Below are 23324 nucleotides of genomic sequence, written 5' to 3'. Positions count from 1 at the left end.
CAGAATGGGGAATAGCTTTATTTGATGAGACCAAAAGCCTCATTTTATTTATTCATATAACAATATCAATTAGTTTTTAAAGATTGGGGCAGAGCTCTGCCTTATCCCTTTAATGCAAATGACTACATATTTATTGAAGCGTGGGACATTTAGCTGATTGATAGATTCAGGGACTGGTCTGTGTATGACATGTGCCAAATATGTGAAACTTGATAATTTAATGAGCACCAAAAGATCCACCATTTCCAGAGAAAGCTAATCTCTCTCCTACCTATTCTTTGAAGCTTCACCAGTATACTCTTGGTGGAAGGTACCATAATTTAAATTTCTTAAAATCTATCATTAAGATCTGTAATCATTGCATTGAAAGTTTAGAGAAAAATCAAATTATTAAGCTTTGATAAATCAATATTTGCAGAGCTGAGCTCCATGATCTATGTGACTATGTGAGAACTTGGATCATATATATATATATATATATATATATATATATATATATAGCGTTCCAATAGAGTTGTATCATTTCAAACCCTCTCTTACCCCTGATTCCCTCTGTCTCCTGATATGACTTAAGACTTTAAAGATCAAGGAGAAAAGGTGGATCCAAAGTGGGCAATGGATCTGCATCTCATTGTAATAGATTAAATGGTGTCCTCCCAAAAGAGAGGTTCAAATCCTCAATGTAGGCATCTATGAATAGGATTTTACTTGGAAATAAGGTAAGCACATTAAGAGCAGTCATACTGGATTAGAATGGATCTTATATCCAATGAGTGATGACCTTAAAAGAATGAGATCTGAGACATAGGGACACACAGAGTATACCCTGAGATAAAAAATGTAAAAGGAAATAGAAATTACAAGGATATAGCTAGAGGGCCAGGAAAATAAATAAAAGAAAAAAGAAATAGTGTACTGAATCAAAAATAAATAAATAACTAGATAAATAAATAAATAAATAAATTTTGTAACTTGCCTTATACTTTGCCCTGGCTGAAAGAAAACAATGAATCATAAGAAAACATTAGCCTTTGTCATAAATAGGTCTTTCTCATTTTTAAAATATCTTCCTAGTCTATTCTTATTCTAATTGCAACATACATCTTTGTTCTAAAATATTAAACTTTTTGAAATGGGACAGAAAAACAATAATAAGCAAGCAGATTGGGTGACTGTTGGTTACTGGGAGGAGCCACACAGAGTGGGAAAGGGGCACTTGTTAATCAGTAGTTATGCTGGAACTGTAGTGAAGGGTGAAGCTAAGCTAGAAGCCCAAATGTGTGACTCAATTGATGCTTGAGATCTTGGGAAGAATTAGATGAGCACGGGTCCATGAGTCTAGCAGAACCAGTGAAAGAGGGAAGAAAGTTTTACCTTTTCATTCCTGCAGTTATTCAGTCCCATATTATTCATGGAGGACAGTTTGCCATCAACACCATGTGGCTGTTGCTGTTGTTGCTCCCTCTGGATCTGTTCTCGCATCTTCCGAGCCTCCTGAATGGCTTTCATCACTGTATCTTGATCCCCAAACAACGCAGGGGAGTTGAGACTGGACAGGATATCTGTATATACAGGATGCACAGTTAGAGGCTTGGGATATTAGACTCATAATACACACAGCCACCCTTAGATGTTGCCTTCCCCAAACAAGAAAGGAGCAATTTTATTAGTGAGAAAACTGAAATACAGGGCTAGAAAGACAGTACAGGGGTTAAAGCATTTGCCTTGCATCTGCTGACCCTGGTGCAAATCTCTGGCACCAGAGATGGTCCCCTGAGCAATGCCGATGGTCACTCCTAAACTCAGAATCAGGACTATCCCCTGAGCACTTCCAGCTGTGGTTTGAAACCATTCTTTTTAAATAGAAATATTTTTTTCTTCTAGTCACCCCCTCACCCTACACCACCAAGAGGAAGAAAAAGATCACTAAAGCAGAAAACATACAACACATTAAACCAGGGCAACCAACAAACTATTGGTGAGGTGAGGAGGAAGGGAAGGTTGTTTGTTTTTGCCTTTTAATTTAGTTTTTACAAATTGTGAAAATATTGGGGGTTCTGTCAACCCAATACCTCACATGTAAAGGTTTCTTGATTCTAACTCTAGAATTGTTGTATTTGTATTTGTACTTGCATTGTTTTGTATTTGTTTTTGCTGTACTTGTATTTGTTTCAGTTCTAACTATTAGTGAGGGGAGGTAAGGTGAAGTACAGAGATTTCCTGTTTAGGCTATTCTGTGTATCTGCTGGGTAAATTCAGGAAAGCAGAAAATAAAATGAAAACAGGCTCCATGTGTCCTGTAGTGACAACTGTAGCTGTGTGTTCATATGTCCACTGCAGGAGAGAGGGGGCGGGAAGGAATATGCCACACTCTTCATTCCACAATCACTGGCTGGTTAATGAGGCAATCGAGTCATCATGCTGCCTCAGTTATTTACCAAGAGAATGACAACCCATTCCCTACCCCCAATGGGAACACCCACTGCTTCCAGCTTTGTGATAGCGAGAGACTAGATATGTGGGAATGGTTTGCACATAAGTACCAAGCTTCAAATAAAGCGAGAATAAATCCTACATTCTCTGCAATACAGAGGGAAAAATTGAAAGTGAAAATGACTAATCTTCCTATCCATATCTTGAACTTTTCTGTAGGTTAAATTAATACTTGAGATAGTTTTCCAATTTTAGACAAAAAGAAGGCAATTGCTTGCTGACTGATAGATTTCAGCTGCTGTGGTCAAGATTAACATGTTCCACTTGTTTGTTGCCTGCTTTGGGCATTTCATAGCCTGTGGTGTGCGTCTGTGCATGCATGTGGATGCGTGAGTGTGGATATACCACATCTCACAAATGCAGACAGAAAAGAGGAAACCACACTGCAGATAAAGCTCATCCTGCGAGTCTCAATGGGTGCAATATAATGCACAAACTTTTGGATTTAGAAACTACTACCAATGTCACAAGGAAAAAAATGAAAGTCAGTCATTCCTGAAGATACAGATGATCTATGTAATTTTCTCTGGGGTTTTTCTTATTTTAAAAAATAAACAAAACACTGCTATTTATTTATATCCAATAGTCAAGTGCTATGATTTCAGACCATTTCTTTCTCATGATCTAAGATATATACTCGGAGAAAGAAAAAACTCCCCAAAAGTCTGTGACACAGTCATCATTGTCCCTGAAAATGGTCAGTATAACAAATGAGTGCTTTCCAAACAAAATTAAGAAGTGAATATGAGAAGGATGATTTCAAGGCCAACTCTATTATAATCAACATATTGGTGTGAGCTCTTTTATTTTTTTCTCATGCCATATTTTTCACTGCTGTCAGTAATATTCACACCCTGGATAATATTTAATTCTCTTCCAACAGGATCTCATAGACTTGGGTTGAAAATGCCTAGGACCCTGAAAAAGGCATCCTGACTTAAAAGGATAAGAGGCTGCTCTATCAGTTCTCATGTCTCAAATTTCAAGGCAGAAGATTTACATCTCACAGTCAGAAGATTCATACACCCTTGGCCCTGCCTAGCAAATATTCCAACTATGAATTTGGAATTCCAAAGAAAACTAAGTTCTATGGAAGAGGATGTAGATTATGATATTGGTCCTAATTAACAGCAATGTCACTGTGGGCAAGTCAATTTACCTTTGTGAATACAATTTTACGTTACTGCAATGAATGTACCAATATACTATCAAACATCAGAATATTTTAAAAATAAAATAAGGTCAGACATAAGCAAATACATGTTTTAAACCAAAAATGCCTACACTTGCACTTCTCTTATAATCTGCATTTTAGACTCTGGGTCTCAATGATGCAAAGAAGACAATGTGGTAAAGAAATGCTAGTCGTGAATTCTAATCTCTGAATATGTGTCTTAACTTGCAGATTAAGGGACAAAGATTAAGGCATAATAATAATGTTATTATTAAGGCATAATAATAACAACGTTAACTATTTAATAATGTTAATACTTCTCTGGAAGTATTAACATAAGGGCTTTCACATTTTTATTGGTTCATCTACATATTGGTGTATGTAGTTGGTTTACACAATCTAGTATTTTAAAATTCTGTTCATTTTAGGTTCCCAATGCCGTTAAGTACATTAAATGTATTTTCTTACATCCTCACTACAGCTGGGTAATTTATGTTCCCCTTACAAAGTATGAAAAATTGACTTCAAAAGCCTTAAAGACCAGGCCACATATCTAGTAATATCTAGTGAAGATTTTCTATCTAAGTCTGTCTGCTGCAAAAACCATAGTTCTCCCTCCATACTTCTCACTGTAGGGCATGAAAAGCTTTAAGGAAAGCAATGTGCCAGATAGAATAAGGAGCAAGATTAGTACTATTACTTACTTTAGAAGTAATAGTTTTTTAATATTTAATAAGTAATAGCTATTTTACTAGATTATTGATTTTATTTCATATTATGTTTTGATACATATAATTCATATTTGAGTTCATATAAAACTAATATACATTAGGTAAGACACAAAATTCAAATGCATTTTAAAAAAGAAAATATGTAAAGTTGAAAGAAATTTTGAAATTTGGGCAAGCAGCCTTAAGGCTGGGTCCTGGGATCCTTGGAGGTCTCATGGACACTCTTTTTTTTTGCCTAGAGTTACTTCAGTGGCAAAGTGTTAATCAAACAGAGAAATTCCTAAGTCTCTTATTAGCTGAAGAGATCAGCAAATATGATCTGCTGATAACTGATAACCCATCATTACATAAAAGACTCATCCTAGACTTTATATTATGTTCTTTTCTATAAGTTCTAATCACCTAGGAAATGCTTTACATCTTTCTTTCTTTCTTTCTTTCTTTCTTTCTTTCTTTCTTCCTTTGCTTTTCAACTTTTAGGGGTTTTGGTTAATTTTGTTTTGTTTTATTTTTTGATGAGGAAATGCTTTGGAAACAATCAGTCATCACTAAACAGATTTGCTTTCTTTTACCTAATTCATATGTCTCTTCCAGGTGATGACCTTTCCATTTACCTAAAGAGGATCCTCTTCCCAGACTTCCTCCAATGGGGCTGGGGATGCTGCTTTTGTTGGGCAGGTTGACAGGGCTGGTTTTGCTAGCTGGGAAGAGGCTCTGGGTGGGAGATGTCGGGGACTTAACAGGCTCAGCTGTCTTGGGTCGGGAGGAGAGATTCAGCGGCTGTGCTGCTGCTTCATCCTACAAGAGTTTAACATAAATAATTATTTTTAAAAAGACAAATGAAGCACATTATCACTTAGTAAGCCACAGTTATTTTACACCTCAGAGACAATGCCACATTCTCCTACAATAATAACAAAAGAAGCTAATTATCTACCTCCTTGAAGATTCGTCGGAAGGAAACCTCATTAATTTCTCTGTGTTATGCTTCTATTTACATTAACTGTGTAGTTGGATCATTCTTTTTGCCAAATTAAAATCTGAATTAGCTCACATTACAGCTTAATTTCCTAATGTGTTTTCAGGGATCTAAATTAACCTAGGGCATTTACAAAGAATTATTTAAAATTTCAGCAGCTCTGTAGTGCTTTTGTGTTATTCTCTCTGAAAAGTTCCTGAAACTATAAATAGGCCCTAGCGCTAATTTTTTAATACGTATTTTAAATCAAACAATTGCAAGTATTTTAAAAATGGAAACAGGGAAAGCCTTCTCTGATCTCCTGGACCACTGTCTTGGAGCCACATGCCACAGGCAGGCTTCTATGTGGCTTTCTGGGTGTGGGCACTTCTCATGGTCTATATTCTGGTCTCTATTCATGTTTTAAATTAATTTTTTACAAAGAGAAAACACACATTGTAATTTTACATCACTAACCATAGTATATGCAATTTATTTTAATGTTCAAAAGTGATGTCTCTTTATGTTCTGGACTACCTATATTTACAGAATTTCTATTTTTAAGATCCTTATTCTTCTCTCATGAACAGAGAATTCAAATAACCAGCTTAACCTGCAGTTTAGCTGAGAGCTTAGAATTCCCTGCCTCTATTCTGTCTCACTTACCTTGCCTTAAAATACTCATAAGACTTCTATCACTGTAGAAACTTCATTGCAATATGAGCATATTCATTTAAATGTCTCATTTTAAAATGTCCATTATTGTAGTTTAAGATAAAACTGTCAAAAAATATTAACTACTACTTGTTTCCGAGAAAGCAAACAGTGAAATTGCATTTAATGTCCTTTCTTTTAAGCATGTAGGAAAGCTTGGAAACAAAACATCCCCAATAGCAATCATGTGATCTGTCTGGGGTTCCATTTCATCTGAGACAAAAGAGAGTTTTATTCTTTCTAATGCCTTCTAGATCATTGTTTATGAAGAGACAAAAGAGAATGTCGGAAAATAATACTGACAAAGAAAGATTAGAAAGAGAAAATAAAAAGTAATGTGCATAGAGGAGGAATTACATTCGAAATACTGTGCCAGATATTTTCACCTAATTAGCTCATTTCACCATTTGACCATTAATGACTTCACGTTGGGCAATATTAATCTGAATTTACAAAGGAGGACCCAAAGAGTTATAAAAAATTACTTGTCCAAAGCCAAACACAAGAGAACAAAATTTGAATTACAGTTCATAGGATTTCAAATTTCAGGTTCTTTTTTAAGTAGCACTATAGCACTGTCCTCCCCTTGTTCACCGATTTGCTTGAGTGGGCACCAGTAATGGCTCCATTGTGAGATTTGTTGTTACTGCTTTTGGCATATTGAATATGTCACGGGTAGCTTGTCAGGCTTTGCCCTGCGGGTGGAATACTCTCAGTAGCTTGCTGGGCTCTCCAAGATAGACGGAGGAATCGAACCCAGGTCGGCCGCATGCAAGGCAAATGCCCTAACTGCTGTGCTATCAATCCAGATGGTTTACTTTGGAGTAAAAAAAAACCCAAATTTGATAGCTTAATGATGCAAGGAACACCGAGAAAGAGATAGCCACAAAAAGACGCCTGTCTTTGAAAACTCTTAAGCTCATTTGCCAGCATGGCTTGGCGCAAGCCTTAGGCAACTGCAAGTGAATGTCTGAGCTCGCAAAGCAGTGCAGAGAAGCGATAAAGGAAGACCTCAAAGAGAGAAGAGCAGCAGTGCTGGCAGATGCGGCAGAAGCCGAGAAAAGCATTCGCAACGCCCGCCTGTCCTTTGCCAACTACAAGACCAAGATGACTGTCCTTCAACGTCCCGGTGGATCTATCACATCTTCTAGAAGGGCAATGGAGAAGTTTATCCATGGCTTCTACTCGGATCTCTTCGATAGCCACGCCCACCTGCCCACATACCAAATTCCGCAGGATGGATATGTCGTTCCCAATGTTCTCCCTTCCAAAATCTGACACGCCATTTCACCGGTAAAGAAGCGAACAGCACCTGGCCCAGACAAGGTCAGACCTGAAGAACCTGCCATCAGTACTCATCAATACACTGGCTTGGCTCTTCACACGCTACCTGTCTGAATGCAAGTTTCCGTCCCAATGGAAAACCAGCAGGACTGTACTACTGTACAAGAAGAGAGACATCCACGACATTGGCAACTATTGCCGATCTGCCTGTTGTCTGTTGTCTACAAGCTCTTCACTCGAGTCATCCTGAATAGGATTGGCAGCACACTAGATGAAGGACAACCATGTGAGCAAGCCGGGTTCAGCAAAGGATTCAGCACGATCGACCATATCCACACAATAACCAAACTCATTGAGGTTTCTCAAGAGTTCAAGATGCTGCTCTGTCTAACATTCATTGATTTAAAGAAGGCCTTTGATTCTGTTGAGACTGAAGTGGTCTTTGAAGTCCTAGCCAAACAGGGAGTTCAAACTCAATATCAGGATCCTTCGTGAGCTGTATTACAGATTCACTACCGGGATCTCATCATTCTACAAGGAAGTAATCATCGATGTCAAGAGAGGGGTTCGGCACGGTGATACCATTTCACAGAAACTCTTCAGTGCCACCCTCGAGAACATCATATGATGACTGGAATGGGAAGGAATGGGAGTGAGGATAGACGGTTGGCAACTACACCACCTCTGCTTCGCTGATGACATAGTTCTAATAATACCAAACATTAGCCAACCGGCACAATTGCTGGCCAATTTTGACCATGAGTGTGGAAAGATTGGACTACAGCTGAATCTCATGAAGACAATGTTTATGAGGAACAGTCTCATTCCTGACATTCCATTCGCTCTCAATGGAATGAAAATCTCAAATTCAACAGTTATGTGTACCGAGGTCAAGAAGTCAACAGGATGAATGACCTGGCACCTGAGTTGTGCAGGAGGAAGAGAGTGGCTTGGAACACCTTCAAGAGCATTGAAATAGCTAAGAGGATGAAGAACCTCTGGCTCTGGGCACATCTCTTTGATTCCACTGTTCTTCCTGCATTAAGATATGCCTCAGAGACCTGGGCCCTACGAAAACAGGATGAGAACACTATTTGGGTCTCCTAAAGAGGAATCAAAAGAGCTATGTGTGGAGTAGCATGCTTCACTCAAGTGAGAGAAAGAATCCAGAGTTCCAACCACCATCGACAATCAAGAATCAGGGACGCTGTCTCATTTGCCAAGGCATCAAAAATCAGATGGGCTGGACATGTAATGAGATTTGGAGAGGACTGCTAGACTAGAGCCATTACTGACTGCATTCCACAGGATGTCAAAAGATCGCATGGTCCCCACCTACAAGATGGTCAGACTTCTTTGTCAAGACCCTGAACGATCGATTTGAGGCTCTTCGTGTCCCTAGAATGAGCAGACACCATTGGGCTACACTAGCACATGACAGAGACGAATGGAGACATTACTGGTGCCCGCTCAAACAAATCGATGAGTAACGGGATGTCAAGTGATCAAGTGACCAAGTGAATGATGCCCTAGATTTGCTTTTCCTTTTGGTAGGAATCAGGTAATCTGGAAGCTCTGTGTTTTGGGTTACTTTTAACTCTATCTAGACATACAACATATTTTAAAGAAGCAGTTCTGTTCATTGGAATTTCTATATTAAACATATTACCAAGTATGTTTAATTACAGTTTTAATTTCCTTTGCTCTGAACTCAGCAGTCTCTTTACTAATATTTAAATAATGTTTATTGGGTAGTTTTTATTTTCCCCATGTTTACTTGTGAAGGGTTTATTGAACTTCATACTTATCTGAGTTTACAGTTTTCTTCAAATTTGGGGAAATTTTAAACCATTGCTCCTTCAGTTATATTTTCTGTTTCTGCTTTATTTGGGGTTCAGTTGCAAATATTAAATAGAATTGACTAGTCTTTCTTTGTATTTTTATGTTAGATTTGTTGTTCTAGTTACTGATTTCTCCTACCAACAGTGCCAGTGGGAATGGGAAATACTCACCAATTTCCAGTTCATTCCTTTATACTATAGCATGTACCTTAATACTTGCTGTTGTTGATCCTCATAGCTTACTCTGGCCTAAACAAAGATTTTGTTTATGTATTTAGGAAATGGTTTTGCCTAGTCTCACTTTCCTAGATTCAAAAGTCTCCTAATAGCTGTTTTTATTATTATATCTAGTAATTCTATCCTGTCATTTTGGAGTTCATTCCCATTGGTTTTTGTCCTTAATGGTTTCTTGCCTCCATGTAAATATTGTCATTACTGAGGGGATGCTATATATCTATTGCAATTTTTACATTGTTTTGGTATGGGAATTAGTGTTTTCCTTTATATGTGTGTGGACATTGTCCTGAGATGCAGAATAATTTGCTCCTCTCTATGCTTACTTTAACTTTTCCTAAGTCAGGTCAGAAATTTAGTCATTAAGAAACAATATTATCTCACCACTGAGATAATAATCTTCTGAAAAATCTACTTGATGCCTCCAGTAGCAGATCTTTACAATGGGAATACAAAGTGTTCTTAGTACTTTGTGAACCTTGCTGTTGTTCCCATTCTGGTTTTTTTATTCTCTGCTTCCTGCAGTTCTCTCACATTTAGATGTTGATCAGTACTCCACTAAACAGAGGGAAATTTCACGTACATGCACATTCTGTTCTTTAGGACTCTACCTCACAAATGCTGGCTCAGCATCCCTAAATTTCAAGCTCTGCCATTGAAATCAAGAAGACAAATTCTTCCATGTTCCATGTGGGTATCCTCCCGAAACTATTGCCTGGAAACTGCCTTTAGACAGTAAGCTAGAACAACTGGAGTATTTGTCTCACTTTTTTCTTTTGTCTCATAGATCACTTTCCTGTGTCCCTACATAAATTGTCTGAAAACAGATGTTTTCCCCTCTCTCCCTTCATTTTACTTGTTTAAGATGGGAGGATGTGATTCTTATTCCTCTATCACTGTAGAAAATAAAAATTCTCTGGTATTTTCTTAGGATCTTGGTCAGTATTCAACTAGACATTTTAAACAAAACTACTATTATAATGACCATCATCTTTCTTTATTGCCATTAAAGCATAATCATCACCAACTTTATCACTATGCTAAAATTTATGAATTTCTATATATTAGGGGATACATTTTCTCATTTTAGAATCATAATAAGAGTAGCTCTTATTTAGCACAGAACACAGAGGCTAAATTAGTTAAGTAACTTGACCAAGAGAACACAGTTGGTAAAACTGACACATAAACCAGCACATTCTGGCCTCCTATCTTGAAAAATATAGTTGATATAAATTTAGGTGGGGAGAGAAGTACCACGACTATCTATCTATCTATCTATCTATCTATCTATCTATCTATCTATCTATATCTAATTGCCTTTAGTAAACTACATCTTATGTAATATTAAATGCAGAGGGAAAGCAAAGACTCTATAGAAACATGAGATACTTTCATGACCATAATTTTGTCAATTGGAAAATTATTAGATCATTCTCAGAAATTCAACAATAACAGGTAGTTTTTAAAATTTAAAACATTTGCTTTATATATTGCTATATATATACACATATATATTTACCGACCATGCAATAAACAATCTAATAAGTATAAAAATGTTCCTTTGTCATTAACATAAAATATAGTGGAGTCAAATTATATAGACAACTCCTTAAGAATTTACATGTGGTCAAGTGAGTAATAAAATTCAGTTGGCCCACAAAGTTGGAATGGTAAAAGCAGATATAAACTTGAATTTAACCAGGGAACATTTTACTCATCTACTAAAGGCTTGGTTTGGCGCAGTTCCATTTGGCCAACTCACTTTAAAATAACTCCTTCATGTTAAAATACCTAATATTCAATAGTTCAAGTCACTAATGTTTCAGATGCTCATCTTCTAACTACTATAATCAAGGAAAGTACATTGGTTTGAACTGTCACATTGAGATATATTTATAAACAGAAAATAAAACATAAAATGGGCAATGTTTCCATAGCAGTTTTATCCTATTAAATGTAAACTGAATATTTTGATCTCAATATTGTCATATCTCAACAAGAAAGCATAAATTTATTTCTTTAGACCATATGAAAGTATGGGTGGCCTTAATTTCTTTTTTACTCTTTTAATAATGTATGTTTTTTCCATTGGTGTTTGAGATATATGTATATGTACATATATGTATGTGTGTGTGTATATATATATATATATACACATATATATATATGGGTCTCATTCAGAAGTGCTCAGAGACTATTCCTGGCTCTGAGTTTAAGGATCTGGAATCACTTCTGGTAGTCTAAGGGGACCTTATAAGGTTCCTGGAATCAAATGCAGGTTGGTTATATGTGAGACAAGCACCCAACCCACTGTACTATTATTGATCTGACCCTGGAATCAATATTTTTTAAAGGTTTATTTGAATTGACACAATTCCCATCTGAACATTTAATAAAATAAAACAATTTCATTAATATTGTAATATTCAATTCTTTTTTCATGGCCTTAGATGTTTCTGATGTGAAGATTTCAGTTTGTTGAAACTCAATACGAGGGGCACATTACAAATATATGTCCTGCTAAAGGCACATCCCTCTAAATAGATAAGCCAATTTTGGGAAAGACAATTATAAAAAATAACCAATGCCATCCATAGTCATCAGACATAGCACAGCGTTGGGTGCTTCATTCATTTATTTTCCTTTATTGATAAGTACCTCCTGGCTGACCACTTATTATTTATTATCTTTTCAGCTTTTGTTTTGGGGGCACACCCAGCAGTGCTCAAGGCTTAGTCCTGGGGATTAAGGGACCACAATTTATACTAAGGGATCACTCCTGGAAGGTTTGGAGGACCATATTGGGGTGCCAGGGATCAAACCTGGGTGGGTTGCATGCAAGGCAAACACTGCTCTATCACTTTATCCCCAGCCCACTTTTAAGACATTGAAAATCAGTGAGGATTTTTCTTAATATTGTAGTCAAAATTTAGGCATACTTGTTTATCTATTACAAATGTATGACACAAAACATTTGTGTCATAATGATACTACTTGTTCCTCAGAGTTCACATGTGTAATGGTTTTTGAAGATGAGACTTTTATCAACAAACACAGGCAGTCCTGTGTTAGGTTATTTTTTGTCCCCCTTTTTTTAAAACTAAAATTTTGAGACCTTCTTCTGCTACTATGTTGACTCCTCACCTGCTTAAGGAACATGGGGAGAAGTGTCACAAATCTATGACAAAGATTGGTAATAAAACCATGGCCATTCATGCCAATGAACATTAAAAAATAAAACTAGAATCCAAAGGGGGAAAACTCTTGAAAAGTGAGTTTGCAGATTTAGGTAAAGATCTCACAATATGGTACTATTGTTATCAAAAAGGAAACACCTGTTTCTCCATGCTCAATCATGAAATTTACCACAATGAAGAGCATTTGGGGGTTCCTTTATGTTGCCATGCTTCCGACTGTTTATTCCCAACACAGCCCTGCTCACTATCTTTCTTATGAAGCTATTTTCCAAATTGAATCCACAATCCTGCAAAGCAAGTACCTTAACTTGAGTTACAGGGCTGGTCCCCCTCTTTTCATTTTTTATCCCAGTAGGTGAGACTGCCCCTGCTGTGTTTGGTGGCTGTGGAGTTGATGGCATCTTTGCTCCAGGTGACACCTGCATGCTGGCCAGCTGAGCGGCATAGAGCTGCTGCAAAACAGAGAAGACAAACATTAGCTCTTTGAAAGCAGCTGAAGTGGAGTTTTAAAAAAATCTCACTGTATTGTTAGATAACTATTTCTCTGAAAGCCTTGTAATTTCTCTTTCACTATTTTTTTTTAAAAAGAGAAACTATGAAAAACAACCAAATAATATGAAAGCAAGAGTTGGTATAGTAGTCATCAGTCTGTTTCTGATCTTTCCAGCAATAACTTTATGACCCCAATCAGAGAAATGGAAGATTCCAGAATGGAGTACAAAAAGATATTTGTTGATAAGATAGTTATGACTTTTCAAGAGTGTCTAAAATTTTCATTAAGAATTATTTAATGTACGTATGTCAATACATGGCATTTAAATATCCATGGACTAAGAGACTAATGTGAACTTTCCTAGGAACTGCTTGAAGAACATCATTTTTGTTCAATATTGACCCAGCTTCTCAGGGGATGCTGATCCCTCTGGATGATAAGTGCATTGCCAGAAAGATCCCTAAGGCCCACTGGCAGTCACTCTTTTCTCATGGTCTTATTTTTAGGTCGTATATAACAGAACTCCCAAGAGAACTTGTCAGATTTGTGGTAAAACAAAATCAAGTTTCTTTTCCCTAGAACAAGATGATAAATCCTTAACTCTCAACTTATTTAATTTGGATGAAATTGGCAAAAAAAATTAATGTGATAGATAACCTGCTATGGTTAACCAGAACTTCTATTCCACAGTCTTCAACTATTTAATGCTTAAAAATTCCACTCACTTTTTTCCTTATCAATCAAGATTACCTTGATAGTCATATTTCTCTTGCAATAAGTAGAAAGCTTCTGAGTTTGTCAACTACAGGGAAAATAGATCAAACTTTGCCATATTAGTAGGGAAAAAAACAGGTGGTTTGTATGTAATTTCTAGCATTACTATCATTGAGATGGACAAATAAAAAAAATTACAGTAATCAAAAACAGACCTTTCAGCACATGTAATTAAATGAAGGCTTAATAAAGAATAATTTGCAAGAGCCAGATGTGCTTATGTCATGATTGTTGCTTTCTTTGGAACAATTTTTCTAATATAACAAGCCTCTAAAGAAATTAAAGTTTCATAATTCTGTATATGCAATGACTCAGTGGCAAAAAAAATTTCACAAGTTAGTCAAATTGCTAGAACTTAGGAGACATGGAGGCTATGTTTTTGCTTCCTCTTTACTCTGCTGTACCTCATTCCTTTAAAATTAAGCCAGTTTCTGCAAAAATAAGGATGGCAAGTTAATCTTTTGCAAATATCTGCTTATATTAAACTAATGAAGAAAGGTTCTATACCAAATGGAGTAGAGGCGGTTGAGAGTTGAAAAGGGTTAGTTGCATGGTAGCTGATATCAAGACCAATGTACTCTACTACTGAGTGTCAGAGTGTCTTACAGAGGACAGAGTTGTTAGATATCATATGTGTCTTCATTTTATCTCAGTAATTTACCAGATCAAAGGAAAGTCAATTTTACTCTGATCTCAGGTTCTTCAATTTTACTCAGTCCAGAGTCCTTGAAATTTCAACTAGTGAAAAAGATGGGAAACAAATCTATTTTTTTTCTCAAAGCTGATTAAATTAAAAAATCTTTGAGGGGACTAGTAAGTAGAGCAATAGTACAGAGAGTAGGTAGGTCTTGTATGAAGTTGACCCTGTTTTGATCTAAGGCTCTCCATATGGGTCTCTGAGCCCCACTGGGAGTTATCCCTAAGTGCAGAGCCAGCAGTAAGGTCTGAGCACTGCCAGATGTGTCCTCCAAACAAAACACAACAAAATCCTTTAGAGGCCAAAGAGATAGTATAGAGAGTAGAATATCCGACTTACATGTAGCTCACTTGGGTTCAATTCATGGCATAACATATGGTCACCTAAGCACCACTATGAGTGATCTCTGAGTGCAAAGCCAGGAGGAAGTCCTGATCATCACTTGGGGTGCCTACCACTCCCCCCTCCCCAAACACACACATATACACACACAAATTTTTAAAATGATTAAATAATATGGGCACAGAGTGATATAGAACAGCAGATAGGTCACTTGTCTTGTACATCACTGAACCAAGTTTGGTCCTTGGTATCCTATACAGTACCCTGAGTCTGCCAGGAGTAATCTCTGATAACAGAACCAGGAGTAAGCCCTCATACAGTCAGTACGCCACTCCCCACCCCACGTTAAAAAAAAGTTAACTGAATGATTCAGTTGTTTCTTAGACACAGCATTAATTGATGTCTTTAAAATTTCAACAGTCATTTTCTTTACATCTCCTTCCAGCAGGTTATAACAAAAAAAGGCAAGACTACATAAACTCTGAAATTCTTCACTCTGAATTCCTTGGAAGTCCTTGTGAGTTGTGATTATTGATGCAATATTAGAAGAAAACAATATTTTATAAAACTTAGAGTGTTATAGAGTTTGATAGCGTCCAATGTAAAAATAAAAGATGTGCATTAAAATAAAGATGTTCATATTATAATAAAATATATGATTTTAGACATTAATATTATGCTTTTAATATTGAAGACTTTGTATGTCACTAGTATAAAACTAATGCCATTAAGTGTGCAGAGGTTTACAAAATAATTTTATAGTGACACATCTTTTAAGCTGAAATCTATTGGCTATGTCTTAAATGTTAGGCTCTTAAGAGAATTATCTTGGAGAAACATATAGCCCTAGAGGAGATGTAATACATAGATCTTTGATTTGAAAATCTGTGTAGTGCATGTCACTTCTTTAAACCCTATGTTTAATTACACACATATGTCTTAACAAATCTAATAGCATGTTTTTTGACGACATTGTCAATCTTCTTAATTTTGAATACAAAGTGTCAATAATAGATCAAGTAGTAAAATAAAAATAGTTTTAATAAGAAGTAAACATTTATATTTTTAAATTAACAAAATTTAATGGATTTTAAGAAGAGATATTCCATGCAAATGAGACAAAAGTAGTGCATGATTATATTTATTATATACATAACATTTTATGGCGGTGGGCTTTTTGAAAAAGTTCTAAGGAAAATAAAGTCCAAGTTAAGTTATATTCTTTTACAAAATTGGCCAGAGAGATAGTATTGCAGCTAGGGCACTTGCTTTGAATGCAGCTGACCCAGGTTCTATCCCTGACACCGCATATTTGACACCCCCAAGCCTGTCAGGAGTGATCCCTGAACACAGAACCAGAAGTAAGCCCTGAACACTACCAGGTGTGGCCCCAAACCCCCATCTCCCCACCAATAAACAAACCCAAAAAGGTTTTATTGACAAAATTTGTTGCAAAGTAGACTAATCATCAATTAGTAGACTGATCAGCTATTCCATAACTTCTGGCTTCACTAAAGCTGTCAATATTTTTCAACATAAATTATACTGCTTTAAGCAGAAACTATAAAATGGTAATTTTTTCTTCTCCTGCCAGTTATTTTTTTAATTTATAAAGTTATCTATAAATATTTCATCCTTTTTTGAAATAATTAAAAGTATTAGCTAAACAACTATTTTTTTGTAGTAAAAACATTTATTTAGGAGCTTTGAGAAGGGGAGTGATAGGGATGGGCAGAGGGAGAGAGAGAGATAAAGAGAGAAAGAGAGAGAGAGCGAGAGAGAAAGAGGGAGAGAGAGAATAATACACTGAAGAGAGAACGTGGACTTCTCCAGAGTGAATAACGAGCAACAGTACCCATTCCCGCATCAAAGTCTGAAGGTACAAAAGTACACATCTTCAAAGGGGAGATGCAGATAACACATGTGTGGGCACCACATGAATATGACATCAACACATGTGCTCAGGCAGCATATGCACACAGATAAATCATTTTATAATTAGAAAAGGTTTTTGAAAACGAATGGTCTAGGAATAAAAGTGGTTAAGCTTGTACATAATGATGTACAAAAATGTCATTCCACATAGGAGTTAAAGATCACAATTCACAGACTTAATGATGATAATAATGAACATTCATTTACAACACAGCCGAGATTTGAAAAAAAATGAACAATATAGTAATGTTCACAAGGCTTAGTCAAAGTCCCATGAACATGTAAACTTGGATGAAGACTATCTGCAAATACATATTTTGTCACTTCCACTTTAAAAATGTTCAGTGATCATTTGGGATATTGATTTGTTACATTATCCAAGATATATAAAAGACATGCAGTGCATACATGTAAAATTAAAGCTTTGCCTGTAAGACAGAAGGAGGACAAATACAGGATGATCTCACTTACCTGTGATAGGATAATTGGACAAATAAATGTAATATAGTAAAGGGGGAATGCCTAGAACACCCTTGACCCCAGAGTATAGGGAGGAGAAGGACAGAGAAAGAAATGAAGGGAGGAAGGAAGGAGATGCGAAAGGTAAGTAATGGGAGAACAGGAGTCAGGGGCCCAGGGCATAAACAGCGATGTGGAGACTGGTACAGCTATGTATATATGTCCAAAGCACAAACCTAACAACACTAAAAGTATGAGATCTAACCTACAGTCACCAAACTTTGAAATGTGCCTGTCAGGGTTTCAGGCAGTGGAGTGGAGTGTGACAGGTGGGGCAGGAGGGAGCATGGGAACACTAGTGAAGGTAAGCTGACAATGGTGGTGGGGTTGGTGTTGGAATACCATATGCCTAAAACTCATCTATCAAAAGTTTTGTAGATTATGGCTCTTTAAAGTTAAGTTTTAACTATTTTTTTTCAGAATTTATTTGATAGAAGCACTTTAACAACTTTTCTTGTTGCTGCTAATGATTAAAAATATTCCACTTTATTATTAGCTAAGGTTTAATAAAGTAGCCAGCATTTTAATTTAGTAAGCTGACCAATGCCATTTTTAGTATCTAGAACTAAAGGGGCCCTAAACATCACTTCTACAGTCTTACCTTCTGCTGATAAACTGGTGTCAAGAGAATAGACACAGCATGTCTAAAATGACATATATAATTAGCAATAGACTAGAATAACTCCTTAATTCTCTAACATCTTCATTGAAATCAAAATTAATTTTTACTGCCATATTTTAAGTTTTTATTTTATTTTTGGGTTTTGGGCCATGCCCAGGAATTGCTCAGAGGTTACTCCTGGCTCTCGACACAGAATTACTCCCGACAGTACTCAGGGAACCATTTGGGGTGCTGGGGATCAAACCTAGGTTGGCTGCATACAAGGCAAATGTCTTATCTGCTATATTATCTCTCTGACCCCTTTCTTAATTTTTTCACCTGGATGATTTCCCTATTGCTTGTTAGTGGTATGGTACATCCTCTACAATTATTGTGTTACTGACACAGTACACATGTTTGTATTGCAATATGCTAATAACTGCTTTGTATATCAGATGCCCCTCATGTTGGGTGCATATATATTGATGGCCATAGTATTTTCCTGATGAACTGACCACTCGATCAATAGATAATATCCACGTTTTGTCTCAAAACTTCTTGACTGAAAGTCCTTATAAAGTATGATAAAAAAAAGGGCCCCCAAATCTTTATATGGGCATATTGGCCTGGAACACCTAGTTCTAGTCTTTTATCCAAGTTTATATTTATAGCTAACGTATGTGAGACTCTTGTATACATAGCATAGATGGTTCCATTTTTGTAATCCAACAAGTGACTCTATCTTTTAATTGATCAGTTTTGACTATGCACATTTATGATAATTATTTACATGATAATAATTGTTGTCATTCTTTTTTAATTTAATGATTATCTTATATCTCTACTTTTTCCCTTTTTATCATTTTCTTTGTGTTTTAATGTGGATGGAATTTCCTGGTGATTCATTTTGTCTCTTTATTTTCTTTTCTCAATGTCTCTGCTCCAGTTTCATTCAAGATCATTTCTAGTATTGATGATTTTGTTCAATTTGTTCAATGATTTGTTCAAATCTTTGTTAAATGCTTTCTATAAACTGAGCATGGTGCTAACACAGGAGAATATTAAAAATACAAAATTCAAAATATTAATTAATATTAAAAAATTAATACAAAATAGTCCCATTCTTAAATGTAAGTATAAGGATAAACTGATACCAAATAAACTCTTAGGCATTAGCTATGAATTTATGGCAAGGATATGTACTGAGAAATAAAAATATAGCTTGTTAAGAGACTAAGAAGACATAGCCTGGAGGAGGATAATAGCTTCTCTATGAAATAAGACTAACTTGGATAGGAAGGCTAACAAAACTGTCATATTCTAAACAAAAAAAGGAATTATATAGGTTCTAAGTAGAAAAAGGTCATTTTTTGTAAACTTAATACAAAGTCAAGGTGGGAGATTACTGAGTGCACATGAAGTGGCATGAGGAGATGATGGAAATTGTAGGGCTCACTGACCACATTAATAATTTCCTAAAAATCAGTATTTAAAAATAAGAAATACAAAAATTAAAGCAGCTAGGTGGAGCAATAAACTAAAACCACACCACTAAGAATCTTTCTGATGTGCTTCCACTAATTCATTAACCAATATTTCAAATAAATTTGATTAAATTCATATAAAGATCTTATAAACCTATGAATATATACCTCTAATAGAGTTTTAGAGCTCTTCATCTAGAGACTAGCCTTAAACAAAAACATGTTTTGAGTTTGAATCTTAATGGTCATTTTATAACTAAGCCCAAGTTCAACATAAAGCCATGGATCCTACCAATCAAATTACCTTACAGTGGAATTCTTGAGTATCTTCCTATATATACAACAGTCTATCACCAGGACCAAAGAAATAGAAAACACTATTGTTCTCAAGAAAAAAGCATGCTTTGCCTTTAATATAGTTGAATAAATGTCACATTAGAATGGGTGTTATTACAGCTAACTTAATGTCTTCATAACATAAAATATAGTTTACAACAGCTTACTTTGTTAAAATCATGTAAGAGTTCCAACGAATAGCATAAAAAGAAAAAGGTAAGACCTTTTATCCTCATTGTTAATTTTAACAAGCTATCATACAGTCATCCAATCATCACCCCATCAAAACATACATTAAGATACTGTGCTATGTATTTTACATTTATTATTTCACTTAAATTTAAAAATACTTAGTTACAATAGGAATTAACATCCATCTTGGATTCTGTCTTTTAAGCCTGTGCAGATTCTGATTTTATAATTTAAATTAAATTATTTTAAATAAGCTATACCGCAAAACACAATGGAACCATTTCCTGCTCCAAGCCACCAGATCAAAGCTCATTGTCCAAGGAGAAGAGATATTTTTGACATAGCTGCTATTTTGAGTTATCAAATAGCAAAATACATTTCCAGATTATTATAGCTACTCGTTCTAAAATGGCACTTTACAAATCCCCAATGGAGAAAGAAGAATTAATGGTACTAGCAGCTACCTTAAGGAACAAAGGATACACATTGATCTAACCAAGTCCCTGCTCCAACCAATCTTTGAGCCATAACAGAAAACCCTTGAAAAACTTTAGTCACACATGTTTAATAGACTGATAACAACAACAACAAAAGAACTATATAAAGTCAGGTAGAAAGAAGAGAAATCAATAAAAATGGAATTGACAAAGGCTTTAGAATGGCACCAGTATGCTCAGGATATAAAAACTTTCATTCATGAAAGAGTAAGGATAACTTCACACTTTGAATTATTTTTGGAACACTTTTTCTTGCATTTTGTCATTATAATCAGAAAGGTTGTTTTAAAGTAGACTGTCAGAATATGGCCCAGAGAAGAAAAAAAATTCTTCCTCACATATAACTTGCATACTGGTAGATGATAAAAGGAAGAAAAGGGACTAGCTCCTCTATAGCAAACAGATTCCATTGGCACTCCAGAAGGATCTGGGTTCTTACCATTATATGTATATGTGCAGAATGTCTGTGAATGCAAGAACTATGCTAGGTCAACTCAGATTCTGTTCTTGTACTGTAGACAATACCATAGGTCCAGAAAAGATGAGCAAAAGAAGAGATTGGAGGAAGCATGCCATGCATTGGAGGAGATAGGGCATTTTAAAGAAACTGTCATTGTTTACTTGATTAATGCCAACTCTAGTCCCAAGTCTAGTGCTGTTCTCCAGGGTTCTCTTAGATTCTGTTACCTGCCCCAAACAATGCTGATGACCATTCCTCAGTCTATCAAGCAAAGCGTGTCATAAAGCCAAACAAGTTGGGCTGTGAGAAACTGGAACGGAGAGAGGGGTAATTAAACAGGCTGATTTACTGCTCATTCAGCACAGGGAAGAAAGTGTGTCAGTAACAAGTCATTACAGACTGATGAATGGGTGGGGGAGAGAGCTTAAAAATAATTTGAAAGAGATCACAAATACGTTGACTTCTCATAAACTTCCAATGTCAACAAAATGATCCAGGAAATATAGCTGTGGTTTTATGGAAGGAAAGAACTGAAGTTCTTGTTTTCAGCATAAAAGGTGCTTGTTTAGCTATACCTTAAATATTTGACACCAAAGAAAATTGGCTGTAGGGATAGAAGGTGAGAAGAGGAATAAGAGAACTACTACTCCCACTCTTCACATATTGGAATAATTTCCAAATCATCCCCTGGTCCCTCCTACATATTTTTCCATTGCCATATTTTTCCTTTATTATTAAATCATTTTTTCTTACTATAATGCTAGTTATTTTTTGAGTCTCAACTCAAAACTATTTCTACTTGAAGCATAATTCAACTATTTCCTCCCATGTTTTTCTGCCATTTACTTTCCATCTTCGTATACACTATTGAACTGTTTTAGGTTATTTGCGGGGAGGGGGAGCTTTTTCAGTAGTCCAGAGGCCACTCCTCATAGATACCTGGCTGGGTTGTGTATGTTTGTTGGTGCTCTGAGCCAAGGACATGAGGATTCGATGAGGTTCCTGCCCTGAGATTATGTGGGGACCCCTAGAGCTATACTTAGCAGTGTTCAGGGGGCATAACCCTGGGGTTCAAACTCAGGGTCTTTAACATGCAGGGGCCTACACCATCCACCAATTAAGTAATCTTCTTGATCCAATTTTCATGTATTTCTCTTCTGCCATATTTTTGAGCACCTTAAGGAAGAACTGAGTCTCATTCAGTTTTGCTTTTCTGATACCCACCATAATGCCTAACGTTTAAAAGATGCTTTGTTAATACTGATAATTTCTATTTCTGCTTTCTGGAGTCATTGCCATATCTGTCCATATGCTGTTCTTGGTATATCTTTCCTCGGACCCCTTTAAAAAAGGAAATGGATATTATCTTGTTTTATTTCTGTCTTATATGTTCTTATGGGGTCACCATATAATATACTTACAAAGAAACACCAGATAAGACAACTAGCACCCCCCAAAAAAGAAAGAAAGAAAAAGAAAAACAACAATCTAATTTGCTTGCTTAATAGATGAACAAACTTCTAGAAAAGAAAGTTATTTGCATAAAAATGTGAACTTGTAAAAAGTGGGAAAAATGAAATCTCGACTAAAGGTTGTGTATCTTTCCTATTCAGTACTCACATGGAGTTGGATTTCTCTGGTTTTGTTCTTTCAAGGCTGTTTATTTAATATAAAATAGAATTTGTAGATTCTATCAGAAGTTCTGGATTAAATCACATAAGAAGGAACAATTTTTTTCATCATCCCTCTAGAATTAAAGGATAAATCAATTCTAAATGTACTTGAAAAATTTACTTTGAGAGCCCAAGAATAACCGATATAATTTTATTTTAAATGCATACATTTTAGAATAATAGTAATTAGATTGCAATAATCATGTCAAGGTAGTGTGAAATATTTTTAATTAATTTTTTGTGTGTGTTTTGGGCCCAACGGTTGGTGCTTAGGGGCTTTTTGCTCAATTCTTGTACTTATCTACTAGTGGTGCTCAGTGCATTATGCAGTGCTCTGGATCAAACCTAGGCATCCTGCTCAATCCTCTGAGATATCTCTTCATCCTTTTAAATTATATCTTATGCAAACATAAAGGTCCATAAACCTGTCTCAGGTGAGAGCAGAAGTATTTTCATCTATTGAGACTTCTGTGATTTGCCTTTCTATAATGACCAGAAGAAAAGAGCATAGCTATTGCCTATATATTACCCCCCAAACTCAGACCTTTTTAATCCATTTTTTTAAATACCCAGTAGCCTTCTCAATAATGTCAAGTAAAGAAAAATATTGTGAAAAAGAAAGAGTTTTCCTGGCTGGAGCACTTCTTGCCTATTTGTTCAAGCACTAGGCAGTTTGCTCCTTGAACATAATT

General features: G+C 35.9%; 1 protein-coding gene across 7 annotated transcripts in view; it reads right to left on the bottom strand.

Annotated features, from left to right (window-relative positions):
- Positions 1-23324, bottom strand: part of SOX6 (SRY-box transcription factor 6) — a 662237-nt gene that overhangs the window by 76060 nt on the left and 562853 nt on the right. For 3 of the 7 annotated variants that reach the window (XM_056115917.1, XM_056115919.1, XM_056115916.1), the window contains 3 exons: positions 12932-13081; positions 4971-5196; positions 1375-1562 (listed from right to left, as the gene is read on the bottom strand). In XM_056115917.1, coding sequence (XP_055971892.1) covers positions 1375-1562; positions 4971-5196; positions 12932-13081 — 564 coding nt within the window. The remainder of the gene's footprint in view (positions 1-1374; positions 1563-4970; positions 5197-12931; positions 13082-23324) is intronic. The other 4 variants (XM_056115921.1, XM_056115922.1, XM_056115920.1 and 1 more) reach the window with 3 other exon arrangements.

This window comes from Sorex fumeus, unplaced genomic scaffold (assembly GCF_029834395.1).
Source record: "Sorex fumeus unplaced genomic scaffold, SorFum_2.1 ptg000030l, whole genome shotgun sequence".
NCBI lineage: Eukaryota > Metazoa > Chordata > Mammalia > Eulipotyphla > Soricidae > Sorex > Sorex fumeus.
Note: the sequence above shows the minus strand (reverse complement) of the source record. Positions and strands in the feature narration are given on the sequence as shown.